This window comes from Amia ocellicauda, chromosome 1 (genome assembly GCF_036373705.1).
Source record: "Amia ocellicauda isolate fAmiCal2 chromosome 1, fAmiCal2.hap1, whole genome shotgun sequence".
Lineage (NCBI taxonomy): Eukaryota > Metazoa > Chordata > Actinopteri > Amiiformes > Amiidae > Amia > Amia ocellicauda.
This window is the reverse complement of record NC_089850.1, coordinates 33,614,882-33,634,972: the sequence shown is the minus strand read 5'-3', so window position 1 is coordinate 33,634,972 and position 20,091 is coordinate 33,614,882. Positions and strand designations below refer to the sequence as shown.

The window sequence follows — 20,091 nt, the reverse complement described above, 5'->3', positions numbered from 1 at the left end:
AAATTAATAATACAATTGGCTACTATATTGCCTTAATAAAAGCAAAAAAAAAAAGATAAGGTGTTAGGCAGAATTCAGTTCTCTAGGATTTTGCTGAGATTAGAAAAGTTAACCTCCCAATTCTCCCATCATTCATCAGAAACGCTGAACTGTTGATCATTATTAACATGATTAATTGTAGTAACAGATTTAACATGTGACATGGAATAATATTGTCACAAATTTTTGTGATGAGTGTTTTAACTTGTTTGTCAGTTTTGGTTGAGGTGGGAAATGATGCAGCTTCCTTTTATACCAATTCAGACAGAAGTGATGTCTTCAGTGACATTGTTCTTTGACTGTATGTAGTGTATTGGTACATGGTTAGTACAGGTGCAGTGCTTTATAGTTTTTTATTGTCTGGCTCTGAGGGTTGTCTGCATATTGTCATGGCTTTGGAGAATTGACTGACCAATCAAAATGCAGCACTCTAACAATCCAGTTTAAGCTTAAATATTGAATGGTATGATTGTATTTAATAGATTTTGTTTCTATTAGTGTCTGTTATTGTACAATATTATTTTACAGATACTAGCAAATACATCAAAACACAAATAAACACCTGGTATAGTACAATCATTATTTCTGCAATGGATAGTAATCATTGTGAAGTTGTGTGACTTTTCCAGACATACAGCTAATCACTATAAAAAGGAAACAGTTGCATAAGCACAGCTGCAAATACTAAGTGATCTGTATAGACAAAACCAATGGGGTGGCTTTTATGGGAATTAATTCATTCGCTCACTCCTTTATTTATTTATTTATTTATTTATTTATTTATTTATTTATTTATTTATGTATGTATGTATTTGTTTATTACTGTGTTGTTTGTTTGTTTGTTTTAAAGTAAGGGAAGAAAATATAACTGTTCTGATAACTTAGAGTTGGTCTTCCAAATGGTAATGTCTCAGTACCATAAGAAAGATAAACCACTTACAGGATTTAATCATACAATTAATTTAAAATATAATAATTCAATTATCAGAGAAAGAAAATATGCCTTTTCTGTTATTTTTCTGGAAAGTAGAAAAACTTGGAGAACCATGCTGCATATTTGAGGAGCTAATGATGACAACTATATCAATTACTAATTGCCTTGGGCTTTTTTTTTGTATTACAATCTCAGTGCAGTACAGGACATTGCTGTACCTTGCATTGGCATACATTTATAGCATGATAGAGATTAATGCCTGTTGCATCCTAGGCATTTGCCTCATTAATTTTGTGTGTCTTTCAATTTTTCTTATGCAGGTAACAGCCACTAATGTGGACGAGGGCTGTGTTACACACTTCACCGGCACGTCCAGCGCAGCACCCATCGCCGCTGGGGTTCTGGCCCTCGTTCTGGAAGCAAAGTAGGTGCCACCCTGAACACATTGTGTGGGGATAGCAAGTGTAATGTCACTTTGTTCTGGGTGTTTTTCTACATGATATAGATTACAGACTAATTTGCTGAGTATTTATTTCAGATTCCCAAGGGGGAAAATATGAATGTTTGCTGCTTATTTTTTTATGAAAATAACTCAAAACCATGTGAATGAGGCACAGCCTTTTGAAATTGTAACCTATCTGGTTTGCTGGTTGTTGTTGTCAGGTGATTAAGGGGTAAATGCATTGAAAAAAAAACTGCATAAATAAGACCAGATTCACAATATTATGTGTAGTTTCTTCTACCATGTTATGACATGACAAGAGTATTGAAAAGTATGATAGGTTTTCATTCAGATATTTTAAATGCTGAAAATACTGCCAAAGTCAACCTAAAACATGACTTTGTCTTTAAAAATTATGCAAGGAAATTAGCAAAAACTAGGTGTGGGTGAATTTATTTCTTAAAATTATAGGTACTTCTTTACACAGATACTCATTGGTGTCTGGATTAAGCCAACTAGCCATGTTGGTTAAGGTGGCTCCTTAAGATTTGTCAAAAAAATGATGATATTGCTTGACTAATAAGCTCTAGTAACCAAACTCACAATATGGGCCATGCAGCTTTGTCTATTTTGTGACATGGTGTAGTTGTTATAAAATCAACCATAAGGTGTGGAGACTATTTACCTGTTTTTATTCCAACATTTCCATAAACTAGTGTGTTCTCTCCAGTGCATAGGTATTATTATATATTTTTTGCTTTGGTCTGTTTCTAAGTCACAGCTAAAGGGTATAATGCTTGCAACAGAAGAATACCAGGGTGACTTTCAATAAGTGAGGTAATCTCTTATATCCTTTATCTGATGTAGATCTTATCAAGACAGTGTCAAAGTGACAGGGTTTTTAAGTGCACCAGGACCGAAAAAATACAGGTTATGGGAGGGATATATGTGTGCCCTTTCAGTGGGTTAACAAAGACAAGCCTTTTTCATTTATCCTTTTCATAAAACCTTCAATCATCAATATCAATATTGTGAGCCTGTTTTTAGTCCTAGAAATTTGATCAGTGAATATATTCAGTATATTATTTGTTTTGATATCATTTGAGAATGGTCCATGTATTTTGAATAAATATAAATATTTCAACACATGAGCCAATGACAACAAATCTATGTCTTGTCATAAAGTGAGGTACCAGAGTATGAGTATGAGAGACTCATACCATCAGTTATGTGAACACAAAGATGCACAAATTAATCCAGAAACAACCTTAACCACACTACGCATGAAGCTGTAGTTAAAGAGATGGAGCAGAATGGCAAGATTATACAGTTAGTACAGTTACTGATGCATCGTGGCTGAAAACAATGTGGTAATAAATTCCGGTAAGAATCATGCTCTAGAGAACATCATCACCTTATTGAATTCTATAAACATCAACATGGATTACAGAAGAGTGTTATTGTCAGTTTAATAGTAGCACTGTAGTTATAAAAGGCAATATGTGGAGTAAATGGTGGGGGGGGGGCAAATATGTGTTGCTGAAAGGGTGTTCCTCAACGTGGTAAAGTTAATGGCACTGGTTGGAGAAAAAGAATGTCCTGACAGAGTCAAGGTGATGGCCATTTTTAGCCAGCCTGTTATCCATCACCTCTCAGCCAGGCATACTCCATCATATGCAACAGCCTTATGAATTTATGCATCAAGCTGTGCAGCCAGTCGTGCTGGGGGCCCTGGTGACATGTGAAATTGCTGTGCGCCTCATTTAGCTGTTTATTGCGGTGGAGTAAGTGTTGCAGCTGTCATCCTGAGATGGGATGATAGTGCTTGTTAATAGACGAGACTGGCAAGAAATGATGGACGCCACAGCAAGAGACGTTTCGTGTGCCAGTGGAGCTCCAGAATATCACAATTATGCACGGTTTTTATATCAGGGGCAATAGTGTTAAAAATAGTAGGGCCACTAGCTGTGTTCATCTTTGGTGCCCGACACTTACAATATGACATTGTCTGGTCTACTTAGGCTTACTTTCTCAGCCTGCTCTTTTTACCAAGTGTATTTTGTATCGCCTTGATTTTGCACTAGAGATAACACTTGGAAAACTGTTCTGGGGATATTATAGGTTGCATGAAAGATTTACAAAGAAAATAGCTGATTTCTAGGTAAATGGTATTAGTCTTGAAATGTGATGTTGAAATGTTTTTAAAAGTTGAAAAATCTGAATAATATTAATTTCAGATACATAAACACATATTTATTGAAATTGTATTTGTATCAATATACATATTTTGAATAGACAATGAGCTCAGGTCAGAACATGCCCTGTGCAATCTAATGTTGAATAAACAAAGTTAAATATAGACTGTAAAGATAGGCCTCAGATTTCAATAACTACGGTAATATTCTCCTAGTGGCCACATTTTCTGCAAGTGCAGCTTTCTTTCAGTTTGATATAAAAATACAAAATAGATGATTCCAAATTGGTTTTATTCTGCTAAAGGCAAGTTTGTTTCTAAATAAAAGTATAAAGTTCAAGTACATTCTGAGTTGCTGATTCATAAAAATACAACATTGATTAAAGTTTGAGAGGATGAATATCCACTTTAAGACCCAAACATGAAACTTACATAGGTGTGCTGTAGAATTGATGACTGACATTTTGAAGCTTTGAAATCGCAGTGCACACTGTGCTACAAAACAGAAGCTGCCATCTGATTTAAGTCAGACCAAAACTATGAAGAATTTATTGAAGGGGGAAAAAAATCCCAGTAATGTATGTCTGATGATATTATACTAAGATGTTTATGTATTGCTTTTCACTTATATTACTAAATTAGATGTGATAGTAATTAATTTTACAATATTGGAATGTATTATTAATTCATATGATGTCCAGTGTAAAATAATCTTAGAAATAATTAATGATCCTTTACTAAAACATTTTTCAAATAAAAAATATGAACTGTCTCATGAAAGTACTAATGATTTGGGTTTTAATATTTGTAGTTCTTCCCATGGAAATATATGCATTATCTTTTATTACGCATATAATAATGGATATTATAAATATTAAATACTGTAAAAATGCTGTTTTATGCCAGAAACCTGATGTTTTGCCAGTATAAAAAAGTGATTGTATGCTTTCATGTCCAAAGTAGACAATGTAGAATCATATATAGCTAGGAAAATCTTCCATATTTACTCCTCCCTTTTGTAACTATTCATTGGAAAAAATAGATTAAGAAAAATCTGAAATTGAATCATCATCATCATCATCTTGTTCTTCAGGTGAATCATAACCTATTGTAAAATATTACAATTAACAACTCTGAAGTATTTAGCAGATGCATGTTTTGATATGGTGTTTTCAAAATGTCTCTTTGTATGGAATGCCAAAGATAAATGTAAGTATTGTTGTTAGATTCCACTGTGTCACCGAGTAAGTGATAATCTTGGTTGTAAGAAGATGGGTGAAGATGTTTGTTCAGTCTGACACACTGTTGAGCTGCTCCTGACAATAAAGAGACAAGCATTTACACGGTAAGGAAATAAGCCATAACATGAGAAGAGAAATGAGACAAAAAGAAAAAAGAAAAAAGCTTTTAATAATTAAGTTTCAAGGCCAGTTCTCCAAACAATGTGAATGTGCTTTATATGCTTTTGTTACTTGTGAATTTAGTTAACGCATTAAATTTGCCTTCATTTTCTTGGCTTTCTCAATCTCACCTTGGGGTATCTGCTGATGAGTCTCTTCTTGAAGCATTTTAATGACTGTTTCACAGCAACTGTCAGCTGAGAGAAGAGCCCAGCAGCGTGCCAGGCTAGTCTGTTAGGATATTTCGTATACACTTGCACAACTGTAAATCTCAGGTTTTAATGTGGTGGAATAAAATTGACATATGTCAGCAGTCATACATGAAATACAGCCCTGTTTGACAAAGTGACTAAGTGACAGCTGCTCACTTTTATTTATTTCAAAGGAAAACCGCATAGCATTTTTTAATTAACATTTATTGATGGCTGTAGGTATAAGCAAACATAGCAGCCCTAGCATTCAGTAAGAAACACAAAATTAGGAATAGCTTGTTTTGTGTGCTTGTTAAAAATTAAAAATGGAAATATTGACTTTTTTATTTTCTTTCTGGAGTACTTTGAATATTTAAGCAGACACCTGTGGAACAAGGCGGTGTGATGATTAAATCAAAATCATTTTTTCTTGGTTAATTTGTCTCATTGCTTTAGTACCCATTGATGTTGTTTTACCTTGGTGCAGGGAAACATGTATTGATAAAATAAACTTCATTATACAGTTATTCCACAATTTACTATTGTCTTCTACTGTTTTTGGCACAGTACAGTAATGTATTTACTGTAGGTTTGAGGGTTGTAACTATATGGATCGATTCATATTTTTTAAAGCTATTATCCCAAAGGCAGACACCAAAGATGTTTGTATTTTTTGCTACAAGAAGTGCTTAAATAGAACAATCCATTGTGAGAGGAGAATGTTACATGCATTAAAGATGTTATTTAAACAACAAAAGTGACATGTAATTCCTGATTTATTTGACGTATCTGACGTATTTGTCTTTATTTTAATTATTTTTTTATTCAAGAGTGTACTGCAATTATAATGCACTCCCAGATTGAAACTTACCGTTGTTCCAGAGTGACATAGATTGCAGATTCGTCCAATTGTCTCACAAGTCTCCCTGCTGTCGGCACAGGAGAAAGTACATACAGTTTAGCTTCCCACTGGAGAATATTGAGTTGTGCTCTACTGTACAACATGGAAATAATGAAGGCTGCTCAAGTTTTTATCTCTTTTGGAGAAATTGATCCATTTATTTTCAGAAAGAAATTATCTTTTCACTTATTAAGACCTCTATAATACTTTTTTTTGGCATGTCTACAAATATAACTTGTTTATCATACATATATTTAGTTAAATGAACTGGGCAAGTTATGTCTAATATTACAATAATTGTCTGAGAGCCTTTGGCAGATACCACTGGCAGACAAGCTGTTGATAGTGATGGAAGACTTGCATGCACCTGATAGTCCCCAATACCTCCAGCAGCTTGAGCTCAAGCAGTATGTTTTTAATGAGCGCATCTCTACTGAAACCGTCATATTTGTAACTGTGGCGACCTCAGACATTACCACACTTTTCAGGAAAGGAAAGGTGAGGCTGGATAGTGTTTCCACCTCGATGATCACTGTTTATATAGGTAAACTGCAGCTGTTCATTTCATATGATTGATTAACTGAGGTTCCAGGTTGAGTTCATATCATCACTCACACGTGGGAGTGACATTTCATTATAAACAGAGGCATGGCACGTTCAACCGCTGCAGAGAAATAGATCCCTGATTGTATTTGTTGTTTTGGTCTTCTGGATCAGAGTCAATGGAGAATAATTGTATACAGTTTTAACTGATCTTTAGAAGATATAAATAGCATTATACCAGAGTTGGAAGTGTGGAATTTTAAATAGTATAGAAGAATTCTGTTCTCATTCTACATCTCAGTGTCTTTATTCCATCATTTGTGTTGACAAAGGATGAGTGGTAGAATTGTAGTCGAGGATGATGAATTTTACCTGAACATCTTCAATCCTACCATAAAGAATACGTCTAGTGTACATTGCTTTAAAATGGTTAAACAAAAATAGATTCCCTTAAAATTGTTCAAATCCACAAAGCTGATTTTTTCTTTTTTCTTTTCACTGAAAAAGTGCCTGCTCATGAACATTTGATTGGCTTGATTATGTAAAAAATATGATCAATCATCTGAAGCATTAACTGCTTATGATAGAAACAGAATTATATTATCTTCAAATGTAATGTTTCTTGAACAGGTGTATGTCGTGTCATTTGATTAATCTAAGCTATATCAAACGCAGTGCTCCATCCTTAGACTGTGTGGCTGAAATACTCATTACGTCATCTGTTGTGTGGTTTTGTTTTGTCTTAACTGTTGCTCCATCTAAAACATGGGTTAGCTGAATTAATATAATAGTATCACTAGTATGTCTCAAACATTAGTTTATATTTGTGTATAATAATGTGTTATTTATCTAGATAGATAGATAGATAGATAGATAGATAGATAGATAGATAGATAGGTAGGTAGGTAGCTAGTTTGATGCACATCTTTGCTTACTGAGAAGAAATTCACACAACATACAGCAAAAGATATCACAAGCTTGTAAGTATTTATTTTATCCATTTATTAGCTTGATATCATTCAATGGTTGTTAATGAGTGCTTAGAGCCCCTGTGAATGACCCTCTCATTTCCCTGGCTTTCTGCTCTTAGTTTTTAAAAATGTGCAGCTGGAGGTTACCAGCTTCTTTTCTTCAAAATAATTGATGAGTAAGGTTCCTCTGTAATGGTGTAAGCATCTTCAACTTCTGCCCTGTTGTCTGCTGCATGGCCATAATCTCCCACTAATCATGTACAGAGATGCCTATCAGTTTAATAGCTTTAAATGCTTTATGTGTTTCCATTGTTGATGATATACTCTCTACATAAAGAACTATAGACTGTCTGCTATACTCCAGTAGGGTTGAGATGTGCAGGTTATATTTGATGTTAAAGGAAGAAAAATAGTTTTCTACTAGATGCCAGGAACATCACAAAGAAGAAAATGTTTGAGATGTATCATCAAGATTGTAGAAATTATATATTATAAAAGTTATAAAAGTACAAACTGTAGTGTTACTATAATACACTAAGGTGTTTTTCTGTCCACTTGAAGCAACATAATCAAGTTTGACTAAAACTGAACAGAATGGATGTCGTTATAATTTTGAACATTTGCAATTTCTTTGGAGGATGGTGAGAATATCAATGCAATGGGATTTCCACATAGGAGGAACAATGCCAGTCTTGATGTCTGTGTGAAATAATAGTCAGCTCCCTGCTTAAGGAGATGATGCTGTAAATTTTTCAATGACAAAATTGGAGGCAATTATAAATATTAAAGATGCGTCTATGACTGGTTGCTCCTCATTTGTGAAGGCCCAGGACTTCATTGCTAAGTAGCATGCCCCAAAAATGAATTTGTCACATCAGTGAATGAGTTTAATGTTAAGACAAGCAGTCATTCCAGTTTGTTACTTCTCCATGTAGATTGCAGAGATTTAAGATAAAAGTAACATTAATAACTCTGAATCCCTTTAAACATTTGTTAACCCACATTATACTCATTGTAACCCTATTTGTGTTTCAAAACTTAAACCACAGAATCCATTAACTGTTAATTATAGCCTCTAATCTGTTCTCCAAGATTTGCCAGACTGGTCACTGTTTCTGTTAGGGCATGAATATCTTCATAATTAATGAAAAATCTTTTAAGAATTCATCCCTTATTAACCCCTGTAGCTGCAGGGGCTCATTCAATCTTAATTGCATCCATTTGGCGCACACAGCATTGATTGCTAACAAATGATCTTTTAATTTGTACCAATCAAGGATTCTTGCCTATGTGCCAATATCACTGATTTTTCCTGCTGACTATAGTTGTAAGTCCAGGAAAAGTCATTATTTGGTCACAAATATTTTTCACTTTCAATCCTTCATAATCTCTCAACATGCAAATTAGACATTAGTAGTAGTAGTAGTGGTAGTAGTAGTAGTACTAGTAGTAGACATCATACTACTACTACTACTACTACTACTACTACTACTAATAATAATAATAATAATAATAATAATAGTGCTAATGTTAGTAGTAGTAGATGTATCTATTTTAATGATTCTATTATTTGATCTAGTAGAAGCCCATTCATCATATTAATTTAATAGCTTATAAGAAACAAAATATAACATTCTTATTCATTTTTAGTATCCGTATCTTGCTAAATAATGCATATATATACTATATATAGCAAAGTATATACTATATACAATATATACTGTATATAGCAAAATGCAAAACTGATGCGGTACAAGAATGACATAATGAGAATACTCATTTTTTAGGGACTGAACATTTACAGAACAATGTATTTTGACAAACAGAATATTGCTCTCTCATGGGTTTCTATAAGAACAAACAGTAGTTTGCTCATTTATTTGAACTCCCAATTGCATCTGTAGTTTTGTTTTGTGTGCATATGAAATTACAAATGTTAAAAATAGGCAAATCACTGATTGAATAATTTAATTGATGCCATTCATGCAATTCAGCTGAAATTAAAAGGGAAAAGCAGCACATAGTTACAATTGGTGAAATACTTGGGTCTTTTTTGAAGGTAAATGTTGGTAATTTTAACAAAATAGATGGAATCATGTAACCATAGATAATCATAAGCAGAAGCTGATCGGGCAGAAAGTAATATTCCAAGAAGATAATGGCCCTGAAAACACAGCCAAGAAATGTCAGGTTTTGTTGTAGTTTATAATTATGATGAAGTTAATTTAGAAAATGTGGATTTATTTAAAGATAAAGTGTCTAAAACTCAATGAATGAAAGATCTCGAGGTATTTTAAAATTGTTGCATGCTTATTTAAAAGAAGTAACAAAAAAGAGAAGAGGTTATGAGCCCATCGTATGTTTGTCTGGATAATCTATCCATTGTAGTCATTAACTTTTTGCAAAACATCCAAGCAGTTTCATACTCTGTGTGGATTAAAACTGTCCTATATCACAATGTCTCTTATTTTAAGTCCCACTTCATTTACATGCAACCTTCTTGCCCAGCCTCTGTTGAGTTTTAAGCAGTGGTTTATCTTAAAAATAAACAAACAAATAATTAATCTTCAAGACTTATTTTTTCCAATATTATAGGTTTTTGAACTTGTACGATACCTTCCAGTGTGTGTGTTATTACTCTTCTCTGGACCTCTTTGTCATGTTTGTCATTTGTTCCCACTAAATAAGGTAAGTAGGATTAAAATACAATCCCATCACTCAACACTTCTTTATTTCACACCAGCCATTTTCCATCCAGGAACTGTGTGAGAGACCCCTGGTTTAGAGTGAGTGCAGACTACTGTGTTCAGGACCCTCTTACTTGTATAGCAGATAAAACGATCCTGAAGAGTGTGTTGTGATTATTTGGTGTAAAGTGCAAAAGTGCTTCAGATGCATCTTACCCATTAGTACAGCTTCTATTTTGTAAGAAATGTTGTCTAAATTAAGAAAAAATTAAAGTGTCGTCCATGATATCCAGACATGTGATTTGTTGCTGACTTGGCAGTAAAACAAACAGGCAGTTTTGGCCTGCCAAGTCACAGCATTGGGAAAGTGAAGATCAGCACACTTGTGCAATTCCGAGGTGCGAAAGGCCTCCAGCAAAATATACAGTATTAGTATTCATGCAGAAGCAGTAAGTTATGGCAAGGATTAATCTCACAGAGCATTGTCACACTTTTTTCCCCTCCAAAGACAGTGACTAATTTTAAGAGAACAACAGGTGCAATACATCTTTTTAGATCTCAGACTTGAATTCAATCTTGTTGCAAATCTTACCAGAAAGAAAATGAAGGCTTAAGATGCCATTTCCTGTTTGTTAAACTGAAAATCAAGAGGACTTAATCAAATGAGAAGTCCTCTTCTCAGGATGAATAGCACACTTGTAAATCTTGAATATCAGTTTTTAGGTGATGTCTCATTTTTATTTGTTATATATAATATTTATGTTAAAGGTCAAGAGGATAATACAAATATTATGAACAAAAGAAAAAACTGAAAAGTCTATTTCCATATTATTTTATATTTATATTTATATTATATATATATTTATATTTTATAAGTTTATGAAGCTTGTGTTCACTATGTCATGTTCTGGATTTCTGCTTTGGATGGTTAATATTTGTTTTAATTTGTCAGCCCTGAGAAATCACAGAGAACATTTCCTCTCTCTCTGACTGAACTCTGTTCGCGTTACATCACATTTATAGAGCAGAAAACTGCATTACCCCGTTCCCCAGAAACTCTCTCTCACTATTTTTCTCTCCATGCACAGGATCCAAGTGCATTACTGTATAATCTACTTCTTGAGGAGAAAAAATAAAAGCGTAGATACATATTATTGTTGTGACATGAGAAGTAGATCAGACACAGATTGCATCCTTAATAGTTGGGAAATATTCCTTTTTTTTTTTTTTAAGGATGTCACGTGAGGTAATTGTAAGTGTTTTAAATGAAAAATCTACATTTCCGTAAGAAAAAGCACACAAGAACTAAATCCAACTCGACCAATCAAACTTTCTGAATCATTAACATCACAGCACATTGTATCAGTGTGAGTGCTGTCCCCAGCGCCCCAGGATTTCTACAGCCCAATGTGTTTCACAGCAGGGTCCCTGTGAGCTGCAATAGGCTCATCTTGGCTATATATTGGTTGATAGTGGAGAATAAGCCTTCTGTAAACATAATGTTATAGACATATCATCTTGCATTTTTTTCAAATGGTCTAAGCTACAGGCTGACAAGCAGATACACTTGCAAATGTAAAATATGCCACTTGCTATACAGTGCTGCTTTTTAAATGTTTCCTTTCAGCAAATGAATTGTAACTTTTTTGGTGTGTGGTTAATGTATTACTGTGATGTTTTGGAAGCGTCTTGAGACCCTTTAAAATGAATTAAGCTACATACTTTGAAATGTTTAATGTGTGTGTTATGCATTGAAACTGACATACCCCAAATTTAAAACTCTTCACATACAAAAGAACGAAGGAGTTTTCTCTATATAACTAATAGAAATACATTAAAGCTTGCAGGAATTATGACAACTACATCAATGGTGTTCAATGGTGTTATCGTATTGCTTTCTGTGTGTCAATTTCTAGAAATTCAGAATTTTGCAAAGATATCCAAAAATATTAAATGTGAAATGTTTGTTTTTAATCTCTAATCTCTCATTAAATTAAAATATATAACCTGCAACATATTCTCTCAAGAAGCTCAAGCTTTGTCGCAAATGGTCTTTCCAGCACAATAACAATCTTAGACCCCGTTCACACTTGAGATTTAGGCTGGCTAGTCCCGCTTTTTGACCCGTCCTAAATCTTTCGACCCGGCCTAATGCCAGCCTAAATGTGAATATGAACGTGCCGGGCCCTGGGCCGGGTGGAAAGCGTCAGCGTGTGACGCAACTCAAGCCCCACCCCCAGAGACTGCATATCTGAGTCAGAGAGACGCGGAATAAACAGAATAAACACAGAATAAACACAGACACTGAAACAGCTACAGCGCTGCAGGACACAGTATGGTCTCTGTATTGTTTGAATGTCAAATCGATCTATAGCCTTAAATGTACTGATACATTTCGCTAGCTCACATCTTTATATATATATAAAAAAAAAATCTAGGCTAAGTAATGAGTTATAATGATGTAAGCAGTTCAAGCTCCTCAGTCGATAAAAAAAAAAAGCTGTGTACAGTGAGGGAAAAAAGTATTTGATCCCCTGCTGATTTTGTACGTTTGCCCACTGACAAAGAAATGATCAGTCTATAATTTTAATGGTAGGTGTATTTTAACAGTGAGAGACAGAATAACAACAACAAAATCCAGAAAAACGCATTTCAAAAAAGTTATAATTGATTTGCATGTTAATGAGGGAAATAAGTATTTGACCCCTTCGACTTAGTTCTTGGTGGCAAAACCCTTGTTGGCAATCACAGAGGTCAGACGTTTCTTGTAGTTGGCCACCAGGTTTGCACACATCTCAGGAGGGATTTTGTCCCACTCCTCTTTGCAGATCCTCTCCAAGTCATTAAGGTTTCGAGGCTGACGTTTGGCAACTCGAACCTTCAGCTCCCTCCACAGATTTTCTATGGGATTAAGGTCTGGAGACTGGCTAGGCCACTCCAGGACCTTAATGTGCTTCTTCTTGAGCCACTCCTTTGTTGCCTTGGCTGTGTGTTTTGGGTCATTGTCATGCTGGAATACCCATCCACGACCCATTTTCAATGCCCTGGCTGAGGGAAGGAGGTTCTCACCCAAGATTTGACGGTACATGGCCCCGTCCATCATCCCTTTGATGCGGTGCAGTTGTCCTGTCCCCTTAGCAGAAAAACACCCCCAAAGCATAATGTTTCCACCTCCATGTTTGACGGTGGGGATGATGTTCTTGGGGTCATTCCTCCTCCTCCAAACACGGCGAGTTGAGTTGATGCCAAAGAGCTCGATTTTGGTCTCAACACTTTCACCCAGTTCTCCTCTGAATCAATCAGATCTTCATTGGCAAACTTCAGACGGGCCTGTACATGTGCTTTCTTGAGCAGGGGGACCTTGCGGGCGCTGCAGGATTTCAGTCCTTCACGGCGTAGTCTGTTACCAATTGTTTTCTTGGTGACTATGGTCCCAGCTGCCTTGAGATCATTAACAAAATCCTCCCGTGTAGTTCTAGGCTGATTCCTCACCGTTCTCATGATCATTGAAACTCCACGAGGTGAGATCTTGCATGGAGCCCCAGACCGAGGGAGACTGACAGTTACTTTGTGTTTCTTCCATTTGCGAATAATCGCACCAACTGTTGTCACCTTCTCACCAAGCTGCTTGGCGATGGTCTTGTAGCCCATTCCAGCCTTGTGTAGGTCTACAATCTTGTCCCTGACATCCTTGGACAGCTCTTTGGTCTTGGCCATGGTGGAGAGTTTGGAATCTGATTGATTGATTGCTTCTGTGGACAGGTGTCTTTTATACAGGTAACGAGCTGAGATTAGGAGCACTCCCTTTAAGAGAGTGCTCCTAATCTCAGCTCGTTACCTGTATAAAAGACACCTGGGAGCCAGAAATCTTGCTGATTGATAGGGGATCCAATACTTATTTCCCTCACTAACATGCAAATCAATTTATAACTTTTTTGAAATGCGTTTTTTCTGGATTTTTTTGTTGTTATTCTGTCTCTCACTGTTAAAATACACCTACCATTAAAATTATAGACTGATCATTTCTTTGTCAGTGGGCAAACGTACAAAATCAGCAGGGGATCAAATACTTTTTTCCCTCACTGTAGCTGGTAAACTTGCTATTGTTTGTTCTTGTACTAAGTATGATTGAAGTCTGGAATTTAACAGCATGCATTTTACACGTGGACATTGCATTGTGAAATTGTGAATGGGACCATAACTTTATTAATTATCAGAATTTTCATTAAAACGATATAAATTTAACCAAAGCAGGTTTCCATTCAAATCAATGCATTTTAAAACAAGACCAGCTGTTCACTATCCAATCCGAAATGCGATTATATTGAGCTGAGCAGTACAATCACAAATGCCGGCACTGGAGGAAACAACTGGGACGATGCAGAAATGAAACCGCTGTTTACAATGTGGATGAAGATAAAGTTAAAACAGAAACCGCAGGGAGTGTCCAGCGCTGCTGTCTGAGGATAAAACTATAGACGCATCACAGAGGCTGCTTTCGATGCGTACGATTGCATACTAATGCACACGATTTCTTGTGATTAAATGCAGATGTCCTAATAAAGGTGCTTCGCTTTTGGGTGAATTGTATAACAGCACTTTTAGACTTGCAGAAAATAAGATAGACATTTGAAAAGGGAAATATATTAATTAGATTCCCCATTGAACCAGCACATTTTTAATTATTTTAGAAAGTTTAAGCTGCAAAGGGTTAAGATTACTTTCAAATAAAATATAGAGCCAAACAATAGCCAATTGATATTAATAAGTTGTGATTTTAAACACATGGCACACACCTGTAAGCAGCCCTAATGTCCTGCGTCACTGGTTTGTTTGAGCAGATTTGTTTATTCCCAGCATGCATTTTGTTTAGGCCGCCTTTTCGCCCGCATATGTGAACGCACTTAAGCCTCCTAAAATCACAAATGTGAACGGGGTGTCTAAAAAAAGCCAGACTAAATTTGAGGCAGCCCAGGGCCGGCCTAATAAGTGTGAACGGGATCTTAAGCACACATCCAAATCTGTGGCCAAATGGTTCAGGAAGCACAAAATAAATGATTTTTGATTGGCCGTCACAACCTCCAGACCTCAGTCCAACAGAAAATGTGTGATATGATGAGAAAGAGGCAATTCACTATCACATGCTGTAGAGCCTGGAGGAGCTGAAGAGGTTCTGTGTGGAGGAGTGGTTGAATATGCCTCCTGAGATGTGGATGAACCTGCTACCGGAAGTGCCTCTTTCATCTTAGCAAAGCCCAGAGAGCATTCTCACAGTCTAAACATTGGCTAATTCAACATATGCTTTTGACACATACAATATTGATAGTGTATTATTTTTTAAATGAGACCTTTAATTGTATACTTAGTTTCATAACTGAGTTCATAGAGCTAAAAATATATCGTTCTTATCCTTTCAGTGTTTTTTCTAGGGAAAATGGTTGAGGTGGCCTCTGCTGTCAGAAGCAATTTGTTCTGATTCCTTATTACTTGAACGCTTTCTAATTTCCCAGAATGCTTATACTCCAGGTTATTATTTATAAGTAAATATGCATTCTTCCTCTTAAAGTCACTTGAGCTGGCCTTTAGTCCTCCACAATGAGATGTCATCAGAAGGCTGCAGGAAGCCGATTTACCTTAAGTTGTATTTATTAACTAAAAGGGACTTTATTTGTTCAATGAGGATTCTACTTATCTAACAGAATGATTTGCTCAGAATTGTCCATCAGAGATTTAGCATTGCATTTCCAGTGAGATCCCGCTTCTACCCAATTTTACAGTTGAGTAGGCCTGCGGCACAAGGAGATAAAATGACTTGCCCAAGGTCACACAGTACGTCAGCGGCTGAGCTGGGATTCAAACCTCGGATCTCACGGCTGCCACTCATCAGCTCTAACCACAAGACGTCAAGGCCTCAAACATTATCCACTTCTGCTAAAGCTGCTGCTTTTTCTCTGGTCTCCAGCTTATAGTAATAGAATTATGTCTGGAATTGCAGTATTATTGAGGTTGCAAAATGTAATAACCTTGTGAAAAAGACCATAACAGGTTCAAATGCTTAGCCACTTACTACATGTTTATGTTTTAAACAGTGAGTTTATTATCCTAAATTTCAGATAGAAATTTTCAAGAGATCTGGGCCCTTACTCTTTTTAGGTACAAGTATATTGAATAATAAAGAATGAACCTACATATGTATTGCATTGTGGCCAAGAATTGAATGTTGCTGTCCTGAGTTATGTTTGTAGACCTTAGAGTATTTTTCAGATATGTAACACAGCCCCGATTCAAACCAGTGACTGTAGTGCAGCCATTTCGCAAAATAAGACTAAATAAAACACAAGTGGAATAAGACTGATAATGGCGTTTCCAAAAATAAGTGATATTGTAAAATATAGACTTCATCTTTGTTCTGTAAAGACTACCATGCTCTGTAAAACATGTAAAGCACCATGTTTTATTTATTGATACTCTAAAGTTGGTTTTTGTGTTTATTTCAGATTTCCAAAGTTAGCATTTGTTCCATTTCACTCTATCAGAAGTAAAGAAATCAGAATTTTTGAAAAACAGGCATTTTGCCATTTGACAACACCGCTATTTAAAGAGGGATGTATAATCAGCAACTATTCCTGGACTAAGGCCATGTGCAAAAGTATTGTATTTAGGAGTGTTTCAGAAAAACAGAAGATGCCGTTTTAATCTCATGTTGTGACAATGGTAGGGAAACAATATGGTAGCACTTCTATTTTTTACTTAAAAATGTATTATCTCATCCTAGGTGTTAAATCCTATAATGTTGTTTCCCAAGGATTATTCAGTGCTTTCCTGTTCTATTGATACAGTCCTACAAATATTGATAAAATGAAACTAGGGGCCTTTCAGATTAAATCAATGATTACAATCCTTTGTCTGTAACTGTATTTCAAAAACATAAGACCTTTCATGTAGACTACAGCTGTTTTAAATGACAAATTCAATAGAGCATAGTCAATATTTTTCTTGGTGACAATGTTTTCACTTTACTGTAGGACATACAGTACAATGTGTTAATTTGCACTACCTGATTGCTTTAAAAAAAAAAAAATCGGAATGCAAATGAGTGGATTAGCCTTTATGAGTGTGTGCGTATGTCATTTACTTTTTGTATTGATGGTATTGGCAGGAAATAGGAATGTTTATAGATGCTGATAATCACTATGGGCTGAAGTGTAATAGAATGAAGAGTTTGAAACACGGAGATTGGGAATACAGCCTGTAAAGAAAGCAATACAATCCTGTAAATATTTTTTCTTCCAAATCTGTATAGGCAATTGTAAATAGAGGTGCAGTATTTCATAGTATGGTCTAAACTGTTCAATCAGACTTGTCCTTTCCCAGTCTTTTTGATGAAGCCCAGAAAAGTAGGTAGCCTTAAAGGAAAGTACAGCTGATTGAAATAGAGGGATTGAATGCACTGTGGGGAACTGTCTCTCCTCTTTTAATGTGGCCCCTGGATGGCTTATCACTAATAATGATTTGTTAGAAGGGTGAAATTGTTCCATCATAATTACAGTTGTAAAGAATTATCTAAGCATTGTCTTCATTTTTTTTCTTTTTTTAAAGAATAAAATGTAATCCTAAACTGTAAATATTAAGACAATTAAACAGACTGAGAACCAGAAGATCCTCTCCTGACATTTAGCAATTTGTACTTGATGTGTCACATTTCAAATAGATACAGTATAATTACACTAAAAGCTGTCGCTAAAAAGAAACTGCCGTTCGTGGGAGACAATAAGAAGCTGAATCGTCATATTTTTTCTTCATTTAGCATTTAGTTCCAACTAATCTACCAGGAATGACAAATCTGATTGAAAGATAATGCAAGATTTTTGTTTTTTTTATTTCTTTACTTGCTACAATTTAAGGAGCATATCCATTTGGTATAATTATGGTAGCATGATTTTTCTCACTGTTATCTATACAAGTGTTACTAATGGTTTTATCAATTACTCCCTGTCCAATAACTACATGGTTGTAACTTAATTTAAAGACACTCTATCACCAGGCTGATTTGTATAGTAAATGACTGCATTTGAGACACCAGGCAGGCGACTCGGTTCAGCGAGTTAGTCTCTAATAATTAACAATTAGTAGGACCCTGGGTAGAAAGCATCCTAAAACAAGAACTACTTTATGTTTACATTTGTAATAAAAGGTATGTAATTAAAGCAGTCTGTTTAAAATTTCCTTCAAGCCATCATTGTACAACAAAAGGCTTGCCTATTACACAAATATTTGTTTTGTAATCCAGGAGGAAAGTAATACATTTGGGCTAATGTGCCCATGTTGAATAGCAATTTTGCCAAATTCAATTAGAGATAGCATCTGAGTCAATGAAACATGTAAAATGAACATTTCTTATCTCTTCAAATAACTATTTAGTGCAGATATAGATTTCACACATATGTTATTCCTCTATATTTTTAAAACAGAAATAATGAAGAGGAAATACACTCGTCACACAGATAAGAATCTAGCCTTCCTTTTTTGATTATTATCATTCAAAATGACTTTAGAATATAAATATTTGTATAGATATTATTTTTTATTGGAGCAATCTATGTAGAGTAGCATACTGAAGGGTACTACAACAGTGTATCACAAGGGATTTTCACCCTCCGGTTACAAGTCCAAGGCCCTGACCGCTGATCCAAACTACTGCCCTGTTTCTGTTTGTTATAAACTATTGCCGTAAACTCACATTGCCTAATTCTGTGCCATCTGATAAGGAGCACTGGTGGTTTTACAGGGCTCATCAAGTATATGAGCCTGTTACCCTGAGACCTGAGCTCTCAAGAGTGTTTTAGATCGACTAATCACCCACATCCAGGGACAGCAATTTAGCCTAGTGGGATTACCACTCGTTTGTGCTGTGTGGATTGAGCACTCAGAGGCGTGTCTCAGGCAGTGTTTGGAGCTGGGATATGATCGCTTTAGCCTCTACCATTATTGGTAAAGCCAAGGGTCTGTAACTTTCAACTTGGGACACAGACATAAATAGCTACTCGCACATAAATGCACATTCATTCCCACCTTCTTATCTTTTTGTTATTCTGCATTTTGTCATTTTAAAATAATTGTTTTATCAAAGCATGGACAATACAGAACATATTAAAGGCAGAAAGTGTGTTAAATCCAGTAGGCTGAGATCTAAAGAGCTGATAACATTGAGAGTATAGGAAGCAAAAGATGCTATCATACCTCTGGGGTTTAAAGTAAGTGAGAATGAAATGGAGAGCCATCTCATTTGTCACAGCTGATATGTTGGACTTAAAAAGATTAGTACATACAGTTTAGCTCAAGACAAAAATGTACTGAGGTCTGTGGTATTAATATTCTCAACACCATATTATTCTTTAAAAATATATATACTGTTATCTTATTTTTTCATATCTGACTGCTTGCTTGGATTTCTTTTTTGTAAGAAATTGTATTTCTATAGAAATGTGAATAAACACTTTCTTTCTATTAATTTAAGTGTACTGAAACCAAAAATACTCACTGTCCACGTGAATGCATGTAATAGTCCAGACCCTGCTATAGTAAGTATTAGTTTGTGGCAAAAGTAATACAAAATGACAATAAATTAAAACCTGTGAATTAAACATGGGCCACATAAAATAATAATAATAATAATAATAATAATAATAATAATAATAATAATTTTTTGAGGTGTTTTCCTATTGGTCTGCTACTTCATGTTTTTGGTTATATTCCTATTAGCCCAGAAATAAAATTAAAGGATGGATC

The 20,091-nt window shown here is 35.3% G+C and overlaps 1 protein-coding gene across 1 annotated transcript in view; it reads left to right on the top strand.

Annotated features, from left to right (window-relative positions):
- LOC136748666 (PC3-like endoprotease variant B) overlaps window positions 1-20,091 on the top strand; it is a 272,976-nt gene that overhangs the window by 184,303 nt on the left and 68,582 nt on the right. Inside the window, exon 12 of the mRNA XM_066702614.1 lies at window positions 1,294-1,397. Within this exon, the coding sequence (XP_066558711.1) occupies window positions 1,294-1,397 (104 nt within the window). The remainder of the gene's footprint in view (window positions 1-1,293; window positions 1,398-20,091) is intronic.